We start from the raw sequence: 19,238 nt of genomic DNA, 5'->3' as shown, positions 1-19,238 counted from the left end.
GTGTCTCCGCCCTTCCCAGAGCTGCTGGGAATTGCTCGTTCAAAGGGAGATCAGACCATTGTTGTAGTCTGGTGGGCTCGGTAATGAAGTGAAATTACCTGCATGATCAGACTAGCCAAAAGTAGGAGATAAAGGTTGCGTTGCAGGGTATGTTTGGTCATTTGTTTAGCTTTCTTTCCCAGCCCTTTCTGCTTCACAATAAACTTGGCCATATGGTCACGCTCGCCGAGTATCTGACAGGAATCTCTGATTGCATCCCACTAACAAAATGAAATGTGCTTTTTACTGCTCAGTGTGAATAGCAAGCAAACTATGAAAAATGGGCCACTTGACAGATGCAGCACTGTCTTGGGAGCTGGTGGCCAGTAAGAAATATCGAGGTGGGGGGAGCCATGACAGGCAGCAGGTTCAGTGCTGGGGGGAGTGCTGACCTGACCTGATTGTGTCCAGCAGTGAGAGCAGTTCTGCTTCAGTGCAAAGCCATTCAGAAGGAAGCTGCTTAGGCAACAACAGATGGTACAGCAAGCAGCTGGTAGGGAATACTTGAAAGAAACTGTACCCTGTTTCATAACGTGTTCGTGCCTTTCATTTTTCTGTTAGTTAGTTTTGCTGTCTTCTGAAAGCACTATGTAGGAAATGGTATCCCCTAAAAGGCTCTGGATGAGGAGTTTTTTCATTGTTGTTTGCTGCTCCTTTAAAAAAATTGCATTCAAATTTTGTGCTACTCTGTGTAAAGATGAAATTTGTGCTATCCCAGGAGTACAGATGAAAAGACTTAAAAATGCTGCTTTTAACCACACAGGAAAACAATTACATATTTGAGGAAAGGGCACTGAGAGGTTAAACAAAAAGTTGGGCATAGAGGAAAGCTGATGGCTATGGAACAACACAGCAAATTGTTTTTAACATGTTACCCAGCAGAAGCTCTTATTCAAGTTAAAGTAACTTTAAACAATTATATTCCCCTGTTTTGAAATCCTTAGGTTTAGACCTTGAAACCCCTTACATACCCTTCTCAGCAGAACTCCTCGAAGCTTAGTCACTTTCCCGTACAATTGAGGATTTTGTGCTCAAATGTTTTGTTCAGTTACTGAAAAATGAAAATTCAACTCTACTCCTCAGCAGGTGTAAACTGTTACATGGCCATAAACTGTTGGAGAGTTGCAATAGTCTGTATCAGCTGCCTATCCTCACCGTAGGCCATCTCCCTGACCTCTAGGAAAAAGCAGAGTCTGGAGCCCTTTATTCCTTTGCTCCTTCGGCCAGAAAATTCAACAGTTGGGCTTCTCCACAAAAAGCTGTGCGTTAGCTCTGACCTGAAGGGACCATGTCTTCAGAAGAAAGGATAGTTTGCTCCCTGTGCCCATTCATTCCTCAAACTCTTTGTTGGGATGGTCAGCAAAGATGCCACTTGTGACAGTGGTTTTCTATAATATGGACACCTGCCCACTAGGAAACAGACTGAGACCACCAACTCACTTCATATAAACTAGCAAACAGCTGTCAGATGGTAAACAATTTGTGGTCACTATTGTTCCTGGCTGGATTAGATCCAGTGACCCAGAGGTGAACAGCTCATATCCTGTTACCAAGGTCTTGTGTGGCAGCTCGGTAAGCAGCTACTGCATTTTATGTTTAATTGGAAAGTTTAAATTGCAGGTACCAGTTTTATATATTATTGTGCATTTCAAAGTTGCTTGCATGTTTGGCTTTTTTCAGTTTGTACTGTTCAATTTGTTTGTTTTGGTTTGTTGGTTTTGTTTGTTTGTTTTTTTCTGATCTTTTCCAGTTTCTCAACCCAGAAGGGCACCAAGCAAGAAATGCATCAAAAAATGTCTAATTTTTTTAGCTATCTATTTTAACCTGATCAGAAGTAATGTTTCTTTGCTTATGGGCAATACAGATACATACATATAAAATCAGCTTTTATTAGATTTTTAGAAAGAAAAGGTTTTAGCTCCTTGATTTTCAGGGAAGGTTTCCCACTACGAGCAGAGGCAGCTGTTGTCGGGCTGTCTTCCTGAGCATGCAGACAGCTTTGTGTCCTTGTCACAGCTCTAAACTTTGTCAAACTGTGACAGAATGAAAAGCCGTCTTTGATGTGTGTTTTTATTTTTGCTATCCATAATCATGTCAGCATTAATGAAATTTGTAACAGCAACACTGGAGTCGTCCCCAGCATGTGTGAGAGGTAACTTAACTCATATCATATGATGGCTTGGGAGATAAAAAGCAGGCTTTTGAAGTGCTTTGTTGTTTTTATTTTTTGTAACTTTTTTGCATTTGTAGACCACAGTCTTTTATCTTTGATTTTTTTTTTCTTTTTCTTTTTTAAGCAAAACTGAAGAACTTAGTGCTATCTAATTCTCATTGTGACAGAAATGGCTGAGATTGTCACATTGCTTTTGGATTTTCCTAGAATGTAGTACTGCTAAAGAGAGATTGAAGTTGGTTAAATCTTCACATTGGGATGGGATGATATTATATCCAGACGGTGTCCTTTTCTTGAACATTATAGTGGAGGAGAAGAAGTATAGAGTGTCCACCTGGACACTGGGAGAAGGGAGATGGTAGGGGGAAGGGAGATAGTAGGGCGCAGGCTGTCTTAACCTGGGCGGACACAACCGTCACTCTTCCATATTCAGCAGAGTAAATGCTGTGTGACCTAGACGCAGCATGGAATTTTTGGTGGCGTGTAGTCCAGTGCTGGCATAGATCATGTCTGATTACATGATAAAGATGATAATTTTTCATTGAGCTGTTCCACAGTCCATTGAACAACCATGCAATCTCTTTAAGACGCTGATTGCTTACCACTGTGTTCTAGCTCTTGTAAGCTTATCATTTCTCAACAGATTTTTTTTTTGGTAGCTCCATTTCAGTCACTCCCTATGAAGTCTTTATTTTGCATAGTTACATAAGTGATCAGACGAAAATTATTGCAGGTAGCTAAAGCTTTTTTGTAATGTAATCCTTACGGATTTCTGAGAGTTTATTCTTAGCTTCATTAGAATATCGGATATATCAAATATATAATAATGTCTTACAGTCAGTAGTTAATAAATTCAGAGATCAACCATGTAAACCAATAGCAGTTCTGACTCTACAAGTGGACAGCATTTTAAAAGTTTAAAGAAGTGCACATGCCAAGGAGTCCCGTTTCTTGTACTGACTAAACATAAACTTCAAGGACAGTGTTTTGCACTTCCTCCCAGCAAACTCTGACAGTCAGGCCTAGAGAATGGCAATTCTGAGGAAGGTGCTGTCTTCCTTGCTCTTCTGTCGGGACGCTAACTAATGCTGTCTGTGTGCAGGAAGACTATATTCTGTTACTGACAAAGAGCAGCACAGACAAGCTCAAACATCTGAGAGAACGTGAAGTCAGAACTCCCTAGAGAGGAACAGGAAGCTTTAAATCAAAAGGCCATTATTTTTCTGTGCCCAAGAAGAGGCAGGGTAATCTTCATATTTGCCAGAGAACTTCAGCAATTTATCTCAGTTTCTTTAGAGGAGGTTTCGATTCTGTGTGAGTGGTACTTGGCTGCTATGTTTTGTTGTCACGAGGTCTATGCTCCTTTGTCAATGAAAGTGGAAACTGTCATGGGTTTCATGAGGTACTACCTTCTGCTACATGGTAGGTGTGAACACTTCTAATCCTGGTACACAGTTACAACAGGGAGCCAAAGCTCTGGCTGGCTGGCATATCTACATGCTATTGTGATGATCTGAAAGTAGTTTATTTTGTAGTTTTTGAGTAACACTCGTATACATGTGTAATAGAGATGCACAGGGGAACAGCACAAGGAGAGACTACGTGAGGAGGTGGAGTAGAAGGAAGCCCTTAACAGCAGTCAGAGTTGAGGGAGGTAGGCTATGTGGGATGACAAGGAGAAAGGTATGAGGACAAAGACCCCTCCTGGTTCCCATCCCGGCACGGAGAGGGTGCTAAAGGAAGGTAAGGCAAGGTGCCTGCAGCTCTCCCCAGCACTTGCCCAGGGTGGAGCACATCCTGTAGCGGGGGGCCTGTCTGGCTTCCTTGCAAGTATGGGCTGTTCCTGGCTTTCTCTGCAAACTGCTGCTTTTGGGTTGATTGATAAAGGCTGAGATTTAGGTGAACACACTGGGATACTAATCTCAGTCTTTGGTTTTGCATGGTTGCTGAGCCATGAAGTGTTTTATTTCCTATTTTGCTTTGGTTCCTGTTGTGGTGTTAACAGGTATTGCAAATTGCAGCTGTTGCCTGCATTGGCTGTTGCTCAGGCCATAATGTAAGCGTTGTAAGGGGTCCTGATCTACACATCTGATTTATCAAAAAGGGTCAACATCTTTTGGAGGGATGAAATGAAAACATTGTTTGTGTGAGGTGACCATGACTATTAGAGGTAGAATTTTGTTGCTTTGAGTTGTCACTGTGGAAAGATTGGGCTGGATTGCTCTAATGCTACACATTTATATGGAAAAATGAAAAAGATGCTGTTGCTTTTTTCAAAACAGAAGTTTGAAAAAACAAACAAAAAAGCACTTAAAAACAAAGCAGAAGTGTGTGCTCCGCCTGGCAAGTGCTCAAGTGGCAACACTTTAAGGCCCATAGTCTTCAGAAGGGAGGTTCTCTATAAAATTTTGCTCCATTCATGCACCTCAGGATTCTCACAGTGGAACTTAGGCTCCAAAACCAGTAGGTATTTCTGGAAATCTGGGCTTTGGTTTCTCAAAATCTGTCCTCCCCATCGGTATGCAAGCATTTTTATCCCAAGGGTTTGGCTCTCATAAATGTTCTTCAGAGAGAGCTCCCTCTCTACTTAGGTACTTGTTACACAGTTGCACACAAAGTAACTATTGAGTGGTCAATAGAGGTAGTGTTCATGTCTGAGAAAAATAACAAAACCTCAGGCTAGATGATACAATTCCAGTAACCTGAAATGAAACATTTTAAGATTTTCTGAAAAAGAAATATTTCATGCCTTTTGAGCAACCAGACGGTAAATTAACAAGCACTGATTTTTGACTGTCACTCATGGCTTCATTTAGGATTGATCTCTTAGTGTAGCAGAGGACAGACTTACTCCTGAGACTGCTCCTTGTGGAAGGGACTGTAGTTCCTGGTGGTGCATTCCGGAGTTCTTTATAAGCATGTTGATGTAATGTGATGTAAATTTTGAATGCTAATTGTGAGAAGGGTGTAGGTAAGACAGTGACATTCACAGTAGAAATAAGTATGAGAGCTGAATGACCCAGTAGCTTTGAAATTGTTAGTAAGTCAGTGGAAGGAAATCTGTCAGAAATTGTTCCAGTGAAAACAAATACGGCTTCACTCTTATGTCACTGGAGGGTGCATCAGTGTTGTGCAAATGTACACTAGAAACAAGCAGTTCTGTTCTTCTGGGTGCTTCTCTCTTAAGTTGCACCAAAGCATTTTAATGTGTGATGATTGAAACACTGGGGACTCTGACCCCAGTGCTTGGTAATGGGAGCTAGAGCCTTTCACCTCAAGGTCATGAGTTCAGGTCTGCCTCAAGTTGAGGATGACTAAAACTAGTTGCCATCTGACAGCTGTTCATTGCTCTTGGGGTAGGGAAACATGGTGGTCCTTACATAGTTCTTAGCAACCCAGTGTCCATATTGACAATACTGCTCTCTTCAGGCCCTTCAGAAGAGCAAAGAATTTAGTACCTTGACCAGCTTTCATTCACATCAGTGGGGAATTTCAGGTGGAGCAGCAGCAAGTTTAACAGTACATGATGCTGACTTGCTCAAGCCAGATCTCACATGTTCTGGCAAAGAGTAAAGAGGGAAGCCTGTGGATATTGGGGGGGGGGGAAGACATTTTCCTCTTTTCTGAAAAAAAAACCAGGTATTTAACAAGATGTTAGTGTTGCGCAGCAACAAAGGTGTTGTCAGTAAAACTGTCTCATCTTGAACACTGGCCTCCAAACATATTCTTGAGAATTAGAAACTGATACATTAAGCAAGAAATGGTGCCAGGACACTGGTGTTATAACTTTGTTGTGATTTTCTTTTTCCTTTATTTTTAATTTGTTAGCTAAATTGTACAGATGGCTTACTATCTCTTTTCTAGTAGGCAGACACCCAGAATCTGATGACTACTGGAAGGATAGTGTACAAATGGCTGCAGTGTGTAACCACTGACCATGAGACAATATACTAATCTGTTATTTGTATCAGCATTTTGGCTTGTAGGAATTTGTGTACACCAACTCAGCTGTCTAGGCACTAAATCATAAGGAATCATGTAATAAAGGATTGAATGCCATCAAGTGGCATTGATATATTGAAAAAGGAGAGTGATGTGTGGATTTTGTCACCAGAATATTGAAGTGAAATAGTTCTGTCTTTGATATGGAATAAAATGGGAAGCATCAGTAGTGTATGCCATACATACAATTTAAGTCAGTAGTATTTTGACTGTAAAATGTTATTGTCACCAAATATAAGGAAACAAAGTCTATAAAGGAAGACCACAAAACTCCAGCATTTTGTTAATGGGTTGTATTTTCCATTACATCGTTTGTTCTATAGTGTGGAAATCCTATGATGACTATAATGAGTGATTTTTTTTTTTTTTTTCTTACAAGTGTAAGGAATGACTTTGTGCAGAGTGTGCAAGTGTTGAGCATAGTATTGCATATCTTCAGCACAATGAGGCCAGAGGCTTCAGGTACATTTCAGCAACATTTTTAGTGGTTTCCCCACCAGCTGTGGATAGTCTGGGGGGAAAAAAAAGGCAACAAGAGCGCTTGATTTTTAAAAAGTGCATATTCAGCTGATTCTGCTGATTGTGGAGGCTTAAGATCTCTGGTTATGGCAGCCTTCAGTAATCTTTGCAAACTTTCAGTTAGTATAGATGAAAACTTAACTGGTGGAAATGGTTAAATTTTTTTTTTTTTCTTTGCCTTTTGTTCTGTATTACTTCTGATGTGTTGAAAGGCCATGGATGTATGCACTTGCTTCTGATTTATCTGTATGTTTTCACATAATCTGACTTTGGCAGTCAATTTTCCTTTGCAATCTGCATTTATAATTTCTTTGTACCTGAGTGTTACATTGTATAAAGTATCTACATTTCCCTGTGGAATTATCTTTACCCTATTCTGCTGAAGAAATGTACATAATGGACCCATCAAAGAAATAATTAAATGATGTAATGCCTTAAGAAGAATGCAGAGCAGATCTGCTGCTGGGTCCTAGAATGTGCACCCACCTTCTGTGATGGTTTTGCTATTCCTGTTTTGAATGTTAAAAGGGGAAAAAAACCAGCTTCTGTTCTGTTCTGACTGACTTGTGTGATGCAGTTTTGATTAGCTAAATCTGCCTGGTTCAGTGAAGTTAATGTGGTTTGACAAGACCTTGATTAGGAAACAATCATTTCTGTTGATAGTAAACAGTTGGTCACTTTCAGGAGAGATAGGAATGTTCCCCTTTGTCTTGCATGAAGTATGATTTGTTGCTTCAAGTCCTGGTTAAATTCAAAAGGAAAGTGTGGGTGGAATGGGAGGGAATATAGTACCAGGAGTAAAAGTTTGTGGTAGACTCCACAATACTCATAAAATTGGGGCTTTATTGTCTTGGCTGGCATTGAGAGACAAAAGAAGGAGAGAGACATTTTGTCTTTGGAATTACTTACAGTGTAAAGGACTGCAAAAGAAAGCTCTGGTTCCAAGACATACACATTAGGATAACTCTGCTCCCTACCTGCACCCCATATTTCTGTAAGATGAAGCAAAATTTATTAGCGTACCTTAGACTACTGCTTGCTGAACAAAGAAGGCAGTGAGCCATGAATGTGAGCCTGATAATTGAAAGTATTTTTAGGGTTTAATTCTTGATAAAAATTAACAGCGGCTTTTTGCTACCATGCATATGCAGGCTCAGTGATTGTATCTTCTCTCACTGTAGTAAGAGGGATGCTAAGAAGGTATAAAGGGACTCAAGGTGAGGAAGTTGTACTTTGATTTTTATGTTTTTCTTACTGTGAGCTAGTCACTGTTACTTGGTGTGAAGGAGGTAATGCCACATGTGATAGGCTGAAAAAATGGAGTGTGTTGTGGAAACACTTATTTCTTTAAAGAATTTTTGAACTAGAAATTATGCAATGCTTCATGCCAGAATGACTGTATGGTTTAATTGTTGAGGGTCTCATACTGACAGCCTTTACCATGTAGGGGCCTAGCTTCTTGCCTGGTGGTCCTTTTAGCCCCAGAGGGGTTATGGGTGGATCGAGGGCCCAAGTTATTGAAAAAGTGAATGTCATCTCCCACACTGCCGACTGGCTACAGATTGGTCTTCTGTTATATGACCTGGGAAGAGATAGATGTACATGCCTAATTTCTGCTCACACTGTTGCAGAACTAAACTTTGGCAACAATTCAGATCACCAGTGCCAAGCTGACTGGGACTGAAAAAAATTTAACAAATTAGACCAGGTCTATAGGTTGGATTTAGCAGAGCAATAAAGGTAATAAATTGTAAGGGATGGAAACAACATGTTGGTGGTATTCTTGTCCTCCTCCTCTGGATGTGGTCTTGATTCAGCTAGTGGGCTGAATTAATTGACCCCGCCTCCCACATGTATTTTCTAGAGAGTCTACAGGGGAGGTTATATAAAGTATATGAACTCTAACTAAATGCGTTTTTGTAAGAGGGAAGATAATTTTCCATTCTCATGTAATATTTTCTGGCAAGGCAAATTAAATATGTCTTCCTCTAGAGCCTGTCCACTTTGCAGTCTCCCTCTGCCTTTTTGTTTTTTTCTTGGTGTGTGTTTTTTTTTTTTTCCCCCACAGTCTTTTAATATGGAGCATGCTTGTCAGCTCACATGGGTCTGAAAACAGATATTGCGCATGAATGATCTGCATCACAGCATGTTATGCAGGTACTGGACCACTGGGGTAAATTAGCTGTGGACAGTCCTTTCTGCTACACTCAAAACTACATCTTTTTATGTGAACATGGTATTTTTTCTTTTTTATTTAAGGCTGAAAGAAGTACTCACGCTCACTCTTTTCCTTCTCTCTTTTTGTAACTGAAGAGAAACATTCTCCTTCTGCCTTTGCCAGATTATTTAGGAGAAGAGTGTAAATTAAATCCATTTATCTTGAAATGTGCTATTGGAGCAGACTGTTTATACAAATGTAAGAAATTGTAACATAGTATTTGGTCTGGTCTGGGAGGAAAAGGTTTTTCTTTTTTCTTTATTTTTTTTTAATTTTTACATATGGGATATTGGTTATAATGTAGAAGAAACTGTTTGAGGCCCCAGTTTGCGCATCAAGGTTTTAGTGCAGTAGAGGTAATGGTATTTTAATAAGGAATATGATTTTTGTTGCAATGTTACTAAAATAAGGTTGTTATTAGTTGTAGAGTTACACTGTGATCAGTTTGAGACAGAATACTCCATGCACATGGTCAAATTTTTTCTGACTGGAGTGTACTCATCGAGTGAATACAGAATAAACAGTTACTGGCTAATATAAAGCTGTTGATATTTATCCATCAGTTGGTGGACGAGTGAGTCGGGAGTTAAATTACACACGGCAGAAGATTGGAGAAGAGGCCATGTTTAACCCCCAGCTCATGATCCAGACTCCACAGGAAGATGGTGCTAATGTACTAACAACAGAAGCACTCCGACAGCACCTTGACTCTGCGCTTCAAGCCAGCAGAGTACATGTCTACATGTATAACAGGTAAGGGGAAAGGCAAAACTTTTCTTGATCATCTGTAACATCTAAAAAGTGGGCATATTCTTCCCTCCATGTATTTTTAAATGGTTAGCACTTCAGAGCCTGTCCCTTAGGGCTGTGTTTTGATTTGAATGTCACTGGTTTTTGATACTTGACGTTGTGGCATGACAGCAGTAACAAGTTGGCTTTTAACAAATAAAATGGGGTAAGTGGTGCTGGAAGAGATTGAGAATGTACCCCTATGAGCAGTGCTACAGTATCGAGTATTTGTCTTGAGAAAGGAGTGATTGATGTCTGTGCTCTTAAGCATAGGACCTTATGGATGCAATTCCTTACATTGAAAATCCATCCATATTAGGGTTGAATTCACTCACTGACACCATCACGAGGTACATAGTAACTATGAACAGTGACACGTGTTACTATCTTTCCACTAGTTTGGATATAAAGGGAAATGCAGGCATGTGGGAAACGGCAGTGGGTGGAATAATAGCTGTTTAATAACATAGACACAATAGAGTTGGCCTTCAGAGTGTCTGTGTGCATGTACTGAAGGGTGGGAGTTGTGTTGTCCAACAAAATAATAAAGGTGCACCTTTCTAAGGTACCAGCTTTGGGCTAGTGAGATGTCTCCCTGAAAAGTGGTTTCTCCAGGGTTACTGCTTACATGATGATGTGTCTAGGGGTGCTGCCTGTGAGGCATGAAGCCCTCCGTCTTTCAACACATCTTTTCAGCACATCCATCTGATGCTTCAGTGAACTAATGGCGAGGATCCAATTATCTTTGCCCAGCTCCTGCCTTGTCTAAGGTGTTAGAAGTCATGGCAGTGGGAGTTGTAACACAGGTGAAAAAGGAAGGCAGAAGTCCTAATGGTTTCTTTGCTCCTGCATGTGTGGGTCAGCTGGGAATATTCTAGTCCTCTGAGCTGGAGTGGGCTTCTCTCTCACTTGTGTCACTGAGCGATATCTTAAGTCACAAGTGATCACATTTATACAAAGACATATTTCTGTCCCTTTAACATGTGTTGACTAGCCTGTTCATCCAAAAGCAGCTCCATAATTTTTAAAGAGTTTTATAGAGGATGTGAGAATAACTGAACAAGCATCTAGTCTGTAACTAGAAAAATAAAGGCTTTTGCTTTTTTTGTGAGGTGTAGTATATCTCTGCTAAACAGTACTTGCTTTTTTCAGTGATTTGCTGCTTGAGGATGATATGTGTGTATGAGTTGCAATTTTAAACATCTGTTACATTTTTAGAATAACTTTTCAGTAATGGTGGAAGAAAAAAAATATTTGTTCTTTATTTTTCTTACAGACGGTGGAAATTGGAACATTTGTGTTACAAATCAGGAGAACTCATCACAGAAGCAGGTTACATGGACCAGGTATGTGTAGCAGGCATTTAGTTATAAGATTTGTGTATTCTCATGATTCAGCTTGTGCTGCTTTGAATATATTCTAGTATAACTGTGTTTTTCCCCTTTCTGATTTTGACAGATCATAGAATATCTTTATCCTTGCTTAATTATTACTCCTTTGGACTGCTTCTGGGAGGGAGCAAAGCTACAGTCAGGAACAGCCTATCTATTGTAAGCATGTTTTTTTATAACTTCATGGTCTGACTGATTTTAATTGTATAACTGTGTGTGATTTTTCAGTTGCATTCCCATTGTTTATTCAGATTCTGTTTAACAGAAAAATAAAAGATAAAGTGGAGTGTCTCTACAGAAAATATGCATGGATTTTTTTAATTGAATAAAGATTTTCCTGTTTCTAAAAGATGGTTTGTATGCATTGATTTAAATCCTATGCTATTTTTCCCGTTCTGCTAGCATGCAAAATAAAATGTAAGTTCTGAATTCAAGCTTTAAGAATTTTATGGCTTTTTTTGGGGGGGGAGGGGGATGAAAGAAACTTGTTTCTGATGGGGTTTTTGTTTGTTTGTTTTTTCCCATAAAATATAAAAACACTGATTGTCTGTGAATTTTATTCCTAAGAAAACATCTTGGGTTAAATCTCAGGTCTTCCTGAGGAATAAAGAAAAAATCCTTTGCTTATGAGATCATTAAAGAAACCATATAGTATCTTTTATGGGTGGTTTCTCACAGTTTACAAGTGTGATATTATATGCCCTGAATCCTTTAAAAAGTTAATTGTTAAGCTGTGCAGGCATTTTCTGTTAATTATGCAAGAGTTAGCATTTGAGTTATTGTTTCTGTCCTGGTTTGCATGTCTCTGTAAAAGCAATTTGCAATTGCCATCTCCTAACCGTTAGTGTACAGTTTTAGATGGGGAAATAAGGGGGTTTGTGTTTTCTGGTTGGGAGATTCGGAATAATGACTTAAGCCTGGTTAAGCAGATACAGTGTGGCTTGAACCACAGAATAAGGCAGCCAAATGCCTTTCTAGTCTGTCAACATCACAAATTCAGAAGTGGGGGGTGGGAGAAGTGACAGTGATAGTGGTGACAGCCATGGTAGCAGGAAAGCTTGATGGTTGATATTCAAGCTGCCAGGGCATTTGAAGGAGCGCAGAATTGTTATAGATAAACAAAGATCAGCTATATTGATTGATTACATTTGCAAGATGATTATTAGACTAGCAAGAAGTAATCTGATACTATGAGAAAGGCTTTCTTTTCTCAGCCTCCTCTCTTCTTTCCCTCTCCCCTTCCCCCCCTAGTTCTTTGAAGCAGCAGTTGACTGCTTTTTTGTTGTTTAGGTGCTTGGTGATTTGTTTTGCTTTCCTTCTAAATTGAAGTATTTTTAGCATATGACTATTCTGTTTTGTTCTTACAATAACTTTGTAAGAAATTAGTATTTTTGTTAAAATTACAACTGGGCTGCAAGAGAAAGTCATAAACAAATATAATTAAAACATGCCTTACATTTTATGAAACAACCTTACCAGAAAAGGTGTTAACTTGTAACAGAAAATAACTCAATTATTTATGCAAATACTGTTTTTTAAAGTATGTTTGTTTCAGTCCTTCTTTTGTCTTTTTGTGTATGTGTCATTTGCTTCTGGTTTGTCTTGCAGAGGGAAGCCTCCTTTGCAGTGGATCAACTTTGACCCCTTAGAATTCTTGGAAGAGTTAAAGAAAATAAACTACCAAGTGGAGAGCTGGGAAGAAATGCTGAATAAAGCAGAGGTTGGTCATGGTTATATGGATCGACCCTGCCTGAATCCTGCTGATCCCGATTGCCCAATCACAGCTCCCAATAAAAATTCCACCAAAGTAAGTTTGGTTGTCCTTGTGCATATCTTTTCAAGGGAGGCCAGGCCAGGGGTGGAGTGGGGAGGTCAGAGGGAAAAAGGTGCCATTGTCTTCCAAGCAATATGTAGCTCGTTGTCTTGAGTGCTGTCATTTTTCTGTTCCTGTTATATGCTGATAGCCCACAGTCACGAACTTTCCCTCATTCTGTGATGCAATGCTTAATCCGGTGTATTTAGAGTGAGAAGACAGTTGTCAGCTACTGGTTGGTTGTGGCGATATCTTGATGTGGCATTTCAGCAAACCTGATGCCTCAGACAGACATAGTAACAGCTGGAGTACGGCTGCTGCTATACACTCACACAACACAGCAAAGCCTTCCTTCAAGTAGCGCCAGTTTTGTTGATTTTTATGAAGAATTTGAAGTCACGGGCCCCAATTTTACGTATCCCTTTATCAATCACATCAGGCTTTGGAGGAATTGCTGTCTGGGCAACAGGTATCCTTCTGATTTGTTCAACTTGATTTGCTGAATACATTTCTCTTTGTAGACTTCCCGGATCACCTTTAATATCTGTTATTCTAGTACACTGGGTGTTAAATAGAGGTATGAGTTTGTCTGAAGTTATGAAACTGATCAATTGCTTCCTTACAACTTTTTCTAGCCTCTTGATGTAGCCCTTGTTTTGAGTGGTGGATGCTATGGACTGTCAAGAAAATACATGCATTGGCAGGAGGAATTGATTATAGGTGGTACAGTCAAGAACGGTTCTGGTAAACTTGTCAGGTAAACAAATGTTTAAAGAAAATTTCAAAGCTTTTCTTTGTTAGAGTTTGGGGCACAGGGGAGGATCATGCAAAATATACTACTCTTCATGCGTATTATGAACCCCAGTTTAGGATGACAAGCCTCAAGAGAAGAGAATTTAAAAGAGTGATGAGACAGTTGTTTAAATTTAAGGAGGTGTCTGTGCTTCCTGCTTCTAACATCAGAATGTTAGTGTACGTTGCTCAGAAAGAAAGCTTTTTCCTGGTAACTTTGTTGTTTAGAGTGTACGTATAAAGCATTAAACAGGGTTTAATGCACTGAACACCTTTGATCATGTTTGAAATATGATCAAACGAAAAAGGGAAAAAAATAATTTATATAGTGTGCTCATTCATTTGACATCTCAGAATTCCAAAATCGCCACAGAACTTTTTGTTCAGGATCAATACAGAGAAAAGTCTATTTTTATGTCCCTACATCTTGAATACAGTTTTGAGTGATAAACCCCTTTTTCTCAGACTTCTTGAAGTCATGGAACACTGGACTTCAGTGGGGAAAAAACCTGTGAAATAGAATTGTTCTGAAAAATGTAGGCCATACCAAACTAAATGAAGCATAATTGTTACATATTTAAGACAGAGAGCTTTTACTAGAACTTTTAATATGAATTTTGACCCTTTTTATATTCACTCTAAACATTGATAATTCTTCCAACAAGTAGCCAAAGAATATATTTTTAGTGAAAAATAAAATAATTCTTTAAGGTTCTAAAATTGTTGGATACAGTTGCATGCTGCGGAAATTCAGGATAGATAGTTACTGCCATTGTGTACTCCTCACAGCTTGTCAGGCATCACGAGTTTAATCTGGCATTTCTCTCCAAGGGATGACAAGACCAGGGTCTTCAAATGACAAATTGCCAGTGGCATTTAAAAGATCTCGTAGAAATAACTGTTCCTGTGGCATCCTCTCAGTAATCTATCTATCAATCATGATCTTTATAACTGATTTGTGGGGTTACATTCTCTGCTCTTGAAACTGATCCTATTGAAAATAATGGCAAAACTCTCATTAACTTCAGTGAAACCAGATTCAGCCTGAGTCATGCATAGACCGATATACCTGCACCAGATACACAGCAGAATAATTACACTCTGATCAATTTTAGTACAAAGAAATGCCCTATAAAATCAAGAGCCCCATTAGGGTCTTTCTTGGGACTTGATGCCATGAAAATAACTTCCTGAAAATGCTAATTTTATGTCTCGTCGTCCTCTCCTTTGTCTCCATGTCACAGTGCCCAGGCTTTGCAAACCATGTTTCAGTTAATGACTCCTAAGCAAATGTATGAGCACTTCAAGGGTTATGAATATGTTTCACATATCAACTGGAATGAGGACAAGGCAGCAGCCATTCTGGAAGCCTGGCAGAGGATGTATGTTGAGGTAAAACTGAAAATAACCCAGATATCATAGTATAAAGCCCTGCTAAGATCCACTGGCTTCTGTCACAGCTTTTTGCAGTATTTATTCAAGGAGGAAGATGCTTAAACCAGAACTGAGTCACTGCCTCCCAATTTTTAAGCTGATTTTTTTCCTCATTTAAGAAGCTGCTTGGTTATTCACATATCAGAATCAATTAAGGTTCTGGTCTTTGCTAGCTGACATTTTTGCTTTGCTGAGACTGAGAAGTAACCAAAGAACTAGCTGGAATTTAAAAGCTTTTGGTTGGCATGGTTATTCTAAAGGTGTCTGGAAAACATTAGCCACCCATGGGTTGCTTTCCCAGTAGCAGCCCGGGTGGGGGGGCTATGGGACAGTGCCTGGCCTCTGTGTCCCAAGCTCTGACCTCTGCTTCGCTGCTTCTGACCTCTGTGAATGGCCAGTCAGGGAGAAAGAGAAGCACCCTGAAGCGATGGCTGGCCTTGGGTTGAAAGCAAAACTTGTACTGCAGCAAATCCATGGCAGAGTTATGGGAAGAAGCCTCAAGTGAAATGTTTGGAATAGGCTGGGAATGCAGTAGCCATTCCTGAAGGATGCAAATTATTGTCTGATAATCAGTAGCTTGCAAGAAATAAATACCAAACACATTTGTGTATCATCAGCATAATCTGTGTAGAGTGGGAGCTTTTGCAGGAATGTTAAGGCAAAAGTAGTTGATTTCAGATGTGTGCTGTAGAAGACGGTAATTTAATTTTTTCTTCAGTCACACCAAGTTTTATTTTTCTTTGCATAGGTTGTTCATCAAAGTGTTGCACAAAACTCTACTCAGAAGGTGCTTTCCTTTACTACGACCACCCTGGATGACATCCTAAAGTCATTTTCTGATGTCAGTGTTATCAGAGTAGCTAGTGGCTACTTACTAATGGTAATAAAATAAATTTATTTGATTTCCTATGGTAGTAGAGCAAGGCTTAAATATCAGCTTTATTGTTACCAATCAGTAGTCCAGAACATTTTAGGCATATTAAAAATAAAAACTACAGTTTATAAGCTTTTGCCTCAGGCTTGTTACCTATTCCTCTGTGTAACATCTGTGGTGTGTCTATTCTGTTTAAAATTGTTTGTAAGGATGTGTATTTTGGGTGAGGAGAGATAGCTTTCAGAGAAGAATTCATTCTAATATTTTGCTTTTTTTTCTCCCAACTCCTTCTCCCCCCCACCCCCCACCTGCTTTAGCTTGCCTATGCCTGTTTAACAATGCTGCGGTGGGACTGTGCCAAGTCTCAGGGTGCCGTGGGGCTGGCAGGAGTCTTGTTGGTTGCACTCTCAGTGGCTGCAGGATTGGGCCTGTGTTCATTGATTGGAATTTCCTTTAATGCTGCCACAACTCAGGTATTTAGGAGACACAAGTCTGCTGTTAAATTATAAATACTCTGTTAGTAAATTAATGCAACTGAATCTTTGAGGGAAAAAAGCTGCAAAAGTGTTTTAGCTCTAGATTTTTACTTGTGCCTTTCTTCTATCTCATAGCTTATGCTGTGAGAAATTAAGTGATCATGCTACCAAATTATATTAAAGAAAAAGGCAGGTATCATGTAGTTTTTATAATTACTAGACTCTGGGTTAATTGGTTTTTCTGTGTCCCAATGTGAGTGGAGGCATCCAGTTGTACATAAGAAGCTGCAGGTTTTGTCTTGCAATCTGAATATACCAGGATGTTCAAATTCTGGCAATATTTTTAATGTAACTTGAATTATTATCAGATATTCTTTGTCTACCCAAAACTTGAATTGCTTTTGATGAGATTTTGTACCTGTAAATGGTATAGTGGAAGTTCCTCAGCAGTATTCCAGAATAAAAGTTAATAGCTGTATTGCGTCCTTTTGATTTTCATTTTACCCTTGGATTTGTGTACAGTGTAATGTAAAAGTTGCTTTAATTAGCCATTTAATGGCTAGCTGCATGGCAGATCATAAAACAACATTCTTGGTTTTTGTTTGTTTTGTTTCTCCCCCAAGGTTTTGCCTTTTCTTGCTCTTGGAGTTGGTGTAGACGATGTTTTCCTTCTGGCACATGCATTTAGTGAAACAGGGCAGAATAAGAGAATCCCATTTGAGGTAATGACAAAGTGGGGATTTGGGGGAAGATAAAACTAAAGCCTTCGTATAGGAAAACATACCTGTATCCAGAATTCATTAATAGTGATGAAAAAACCCCATATTTTTCTCAATAGCTTTTCCTAGGGTCTGGAAATTCTTATTTCTGTCAAAATAGGAAATTATGGCAATACATGTGATCCTAGAATGTTTTTGAATGTTAGCTTTTTTAAATACTGTCTCAGATTTATTTTGTCCTGAAATTTTAATTTGTAGCTGCCCTTTAGAGTCTAATCTACGTAACCCAAATTCTGACAAAAAATTCAGCAAAAGTTGATGTAAATTTAGGAACAAACTCAAATGCAAGTCTGACAATTAAATGATAGAATGCTTTTAATGGAAGAACACAAGAATGTTAAAGAGAAAAGAAAGAGGACAGCCTAGAAAACAAACGTTACTTTTTGTGTATTAACTGTTACCTTTACTTATTTGTTACGGCCTTAAATTTGAGTTATTTTTTTATATTTTTCTCTGGTTTTCTTTTCTGATGTTTATAATTGACCATGACATTTCAAAGCATAACATACTAATGTTATGAAATCTAAGATGTTGTTACTTTTATGATCCTTTCCTTTTATTGACCTTTTTACCCTCAGTACAAAGTTTCATATCCAAAGTACAAACCATTTAAAAGCAATGTATATTTGTCCATTTTGTTTTGTACAAGCAATGTCTTCCATGTGCTCTTTCCAGCTGGTTTGGCATGCAGGCACTACAGTCTCACTCTCCTATAACCTCCATATGCTTCAAAGTAGCCTCTTGGCTGGGGAAGGGGTCATGTGTTTATCTTGATTTCTCTGCAATTTTTGTGTGTGGTCCCTGGGTTTTGGGTTGTTTTGTTACATACTTCTTCAAGATCTGTAGTTTATATTATGCTTCTATGCTGTTAATACATGCTTATTTTGTCTGAGAACACCAAATGTCTCCTGGTAGAAAATACGTCCTACTTAATTACAGATGTGTTTGATACAGTCTCAGTACCCATTTAGTTTTGTGTTCTGAAGCTAGAATCAGCTTTGATGCTTTCTGCCCTCGAAAAACATGAGCATTTCATGTGTCATCTGCTTTTCTCGTGAACAGTAAACTTAGTATGTAATTTATTCTTGCATACTCACTAATGCACACTTGTATTCAGAATTTCATTGTAATAATTTTTCACTGTTACTGTAGGATGACCGCTTCATTTGCAGGACATCACCTTATTTGCTTGACTTTTAAGATACATCGTTTGTTTTGCAGGACAGAACAGGTGAATGTTTGAAGCGAACAGGAGCAAGTGTAGCCCTTACATCTATCAGCAATGTTACTGCTTTCTTTATGGCTGCCTTAATCCCTATTCCTGCTTTACGAGCATTTTCACTCCAAGTAAGTTTATATGCTATTTTGTTAGCTCTTATGCATGGTCCCATCATGGAAGGCCAATGATACCTGTTAGTGGTAGTGTTAATGTCCGTCTTCTGTCCTGCTGTAGTTCACTGAACCAGTATATGATCAATGTTTACCATAGATCTGGGTAATAACAGCTGCTGTCTGCCCTTGATTCTGCTCCTCCCATTTCTCATGCCTGGAGTCTCTCATATCCTGTTAGCAGGTGAAAGAATACCCTGCTACATTACAGCTGTGTTGAGTGCAAAAAACAAGATGTATGCAACTAACCTGTATGTAACAAGCCTCCAGAAGGATTTGCATTCTTAAGTCAACGGGAGTAGACTGTATTGCAGTGTGTACTGTAGCATTCCTCAACAGGAATTTAATGCTTTCTTTCATGTTTGTCCAATTTGCTGCTCTTAAAAACTGTAACCAAAGTACAATGACAGCAGCAAATATGCATTTGCCATATTATTACTGCAGCATTTTGGACTGCCTTGCTCCCAGTGTAATTTTAGCAAACTTGGAGAAAATGTTAAGAATTTTACATTCCAACTGCTTTAAGAGAAAATGTGAATTTTATGTGCTG

The 19,238-nt window shown here is 39.0% G+C and overlaps 1 protein-coding gene across 1 annotated transcript; it reads left to right on the top strand.

Moving 5' to 3' along the window:
* Positions 1-3,873: 3,873 nt before the first annotated feature.
* Positions 3,874-18,706, top strand: LOC104460664 (protein patched homolog 1-like). Its single transcript, XM_010087460.1, has 11 exons — positions 3,874-3,955; positions 9,494-9,704; positions 11,017-11,086; positions 11,199-11,290; positions 12,740-12,938; positions 13,580-13,701; positions 14,981-15,128; positions 15,919-16,050; positions 16,362-16,517; positions 17,144-17,242; positions 18,521-18,706. The coding sequence occupies exons 1-11, from the start codon at positions 3,874-3,876 to the stop codon at positions 18,704-18,706; spliced, it is 1,497 nt and encodes a 498-aa protein (XP_010085762.1).
* The last annotated feature ends 532 nt before the right edge of the window (positions 18,707-19,238 follow it).

Source organism: Pterocles gutturalis, unplaced genomic scaffold, assembly GCF_000699245.1.
Source record: "Pterocles gutturalis isolate BGI_N339 unplaced genomic scaffold, ASM69924v1 Scaffold13066, whole genome shotgun sequence".
Taxonomy (NCBI): Eukaryota; Metazoa; Chordata; class Aves; order Pterocliformes; family Pteroclidae; genus Pterocles; species Pterocles gutturalis.
This window is presented reverse-complemented; position numbering and strand designations above follow the sequence as displayed.

What these genes read in the sequence shown, in the direction of transcription:
- LOC104460664 (XM_010087460.1), top strand. Translation starts at nt 3,874, where the DNA reads ATGTGGGATGACAAGGAGAAAGGTATGAGGACAAAGACCCCTCCTGGT. An exon ending in AAGCAGGTTACATGGACCAG is followed by an intron (nt 11,087 to 11,198) that starts GTATGTGTAGCA and finishes TGATTTTGACAG; the next exon opens with ATCATAGAATATCTTTATCC. An exon ending in TTAATGCTGCCACAACTCAG is followed by an intron (nt 16,518 to 17,143) that starts GTATTTAGGAGA and finishes TTCTCCCCCAAG; the next exon opens with GTTTTGCCTTTTCTTGCTCT.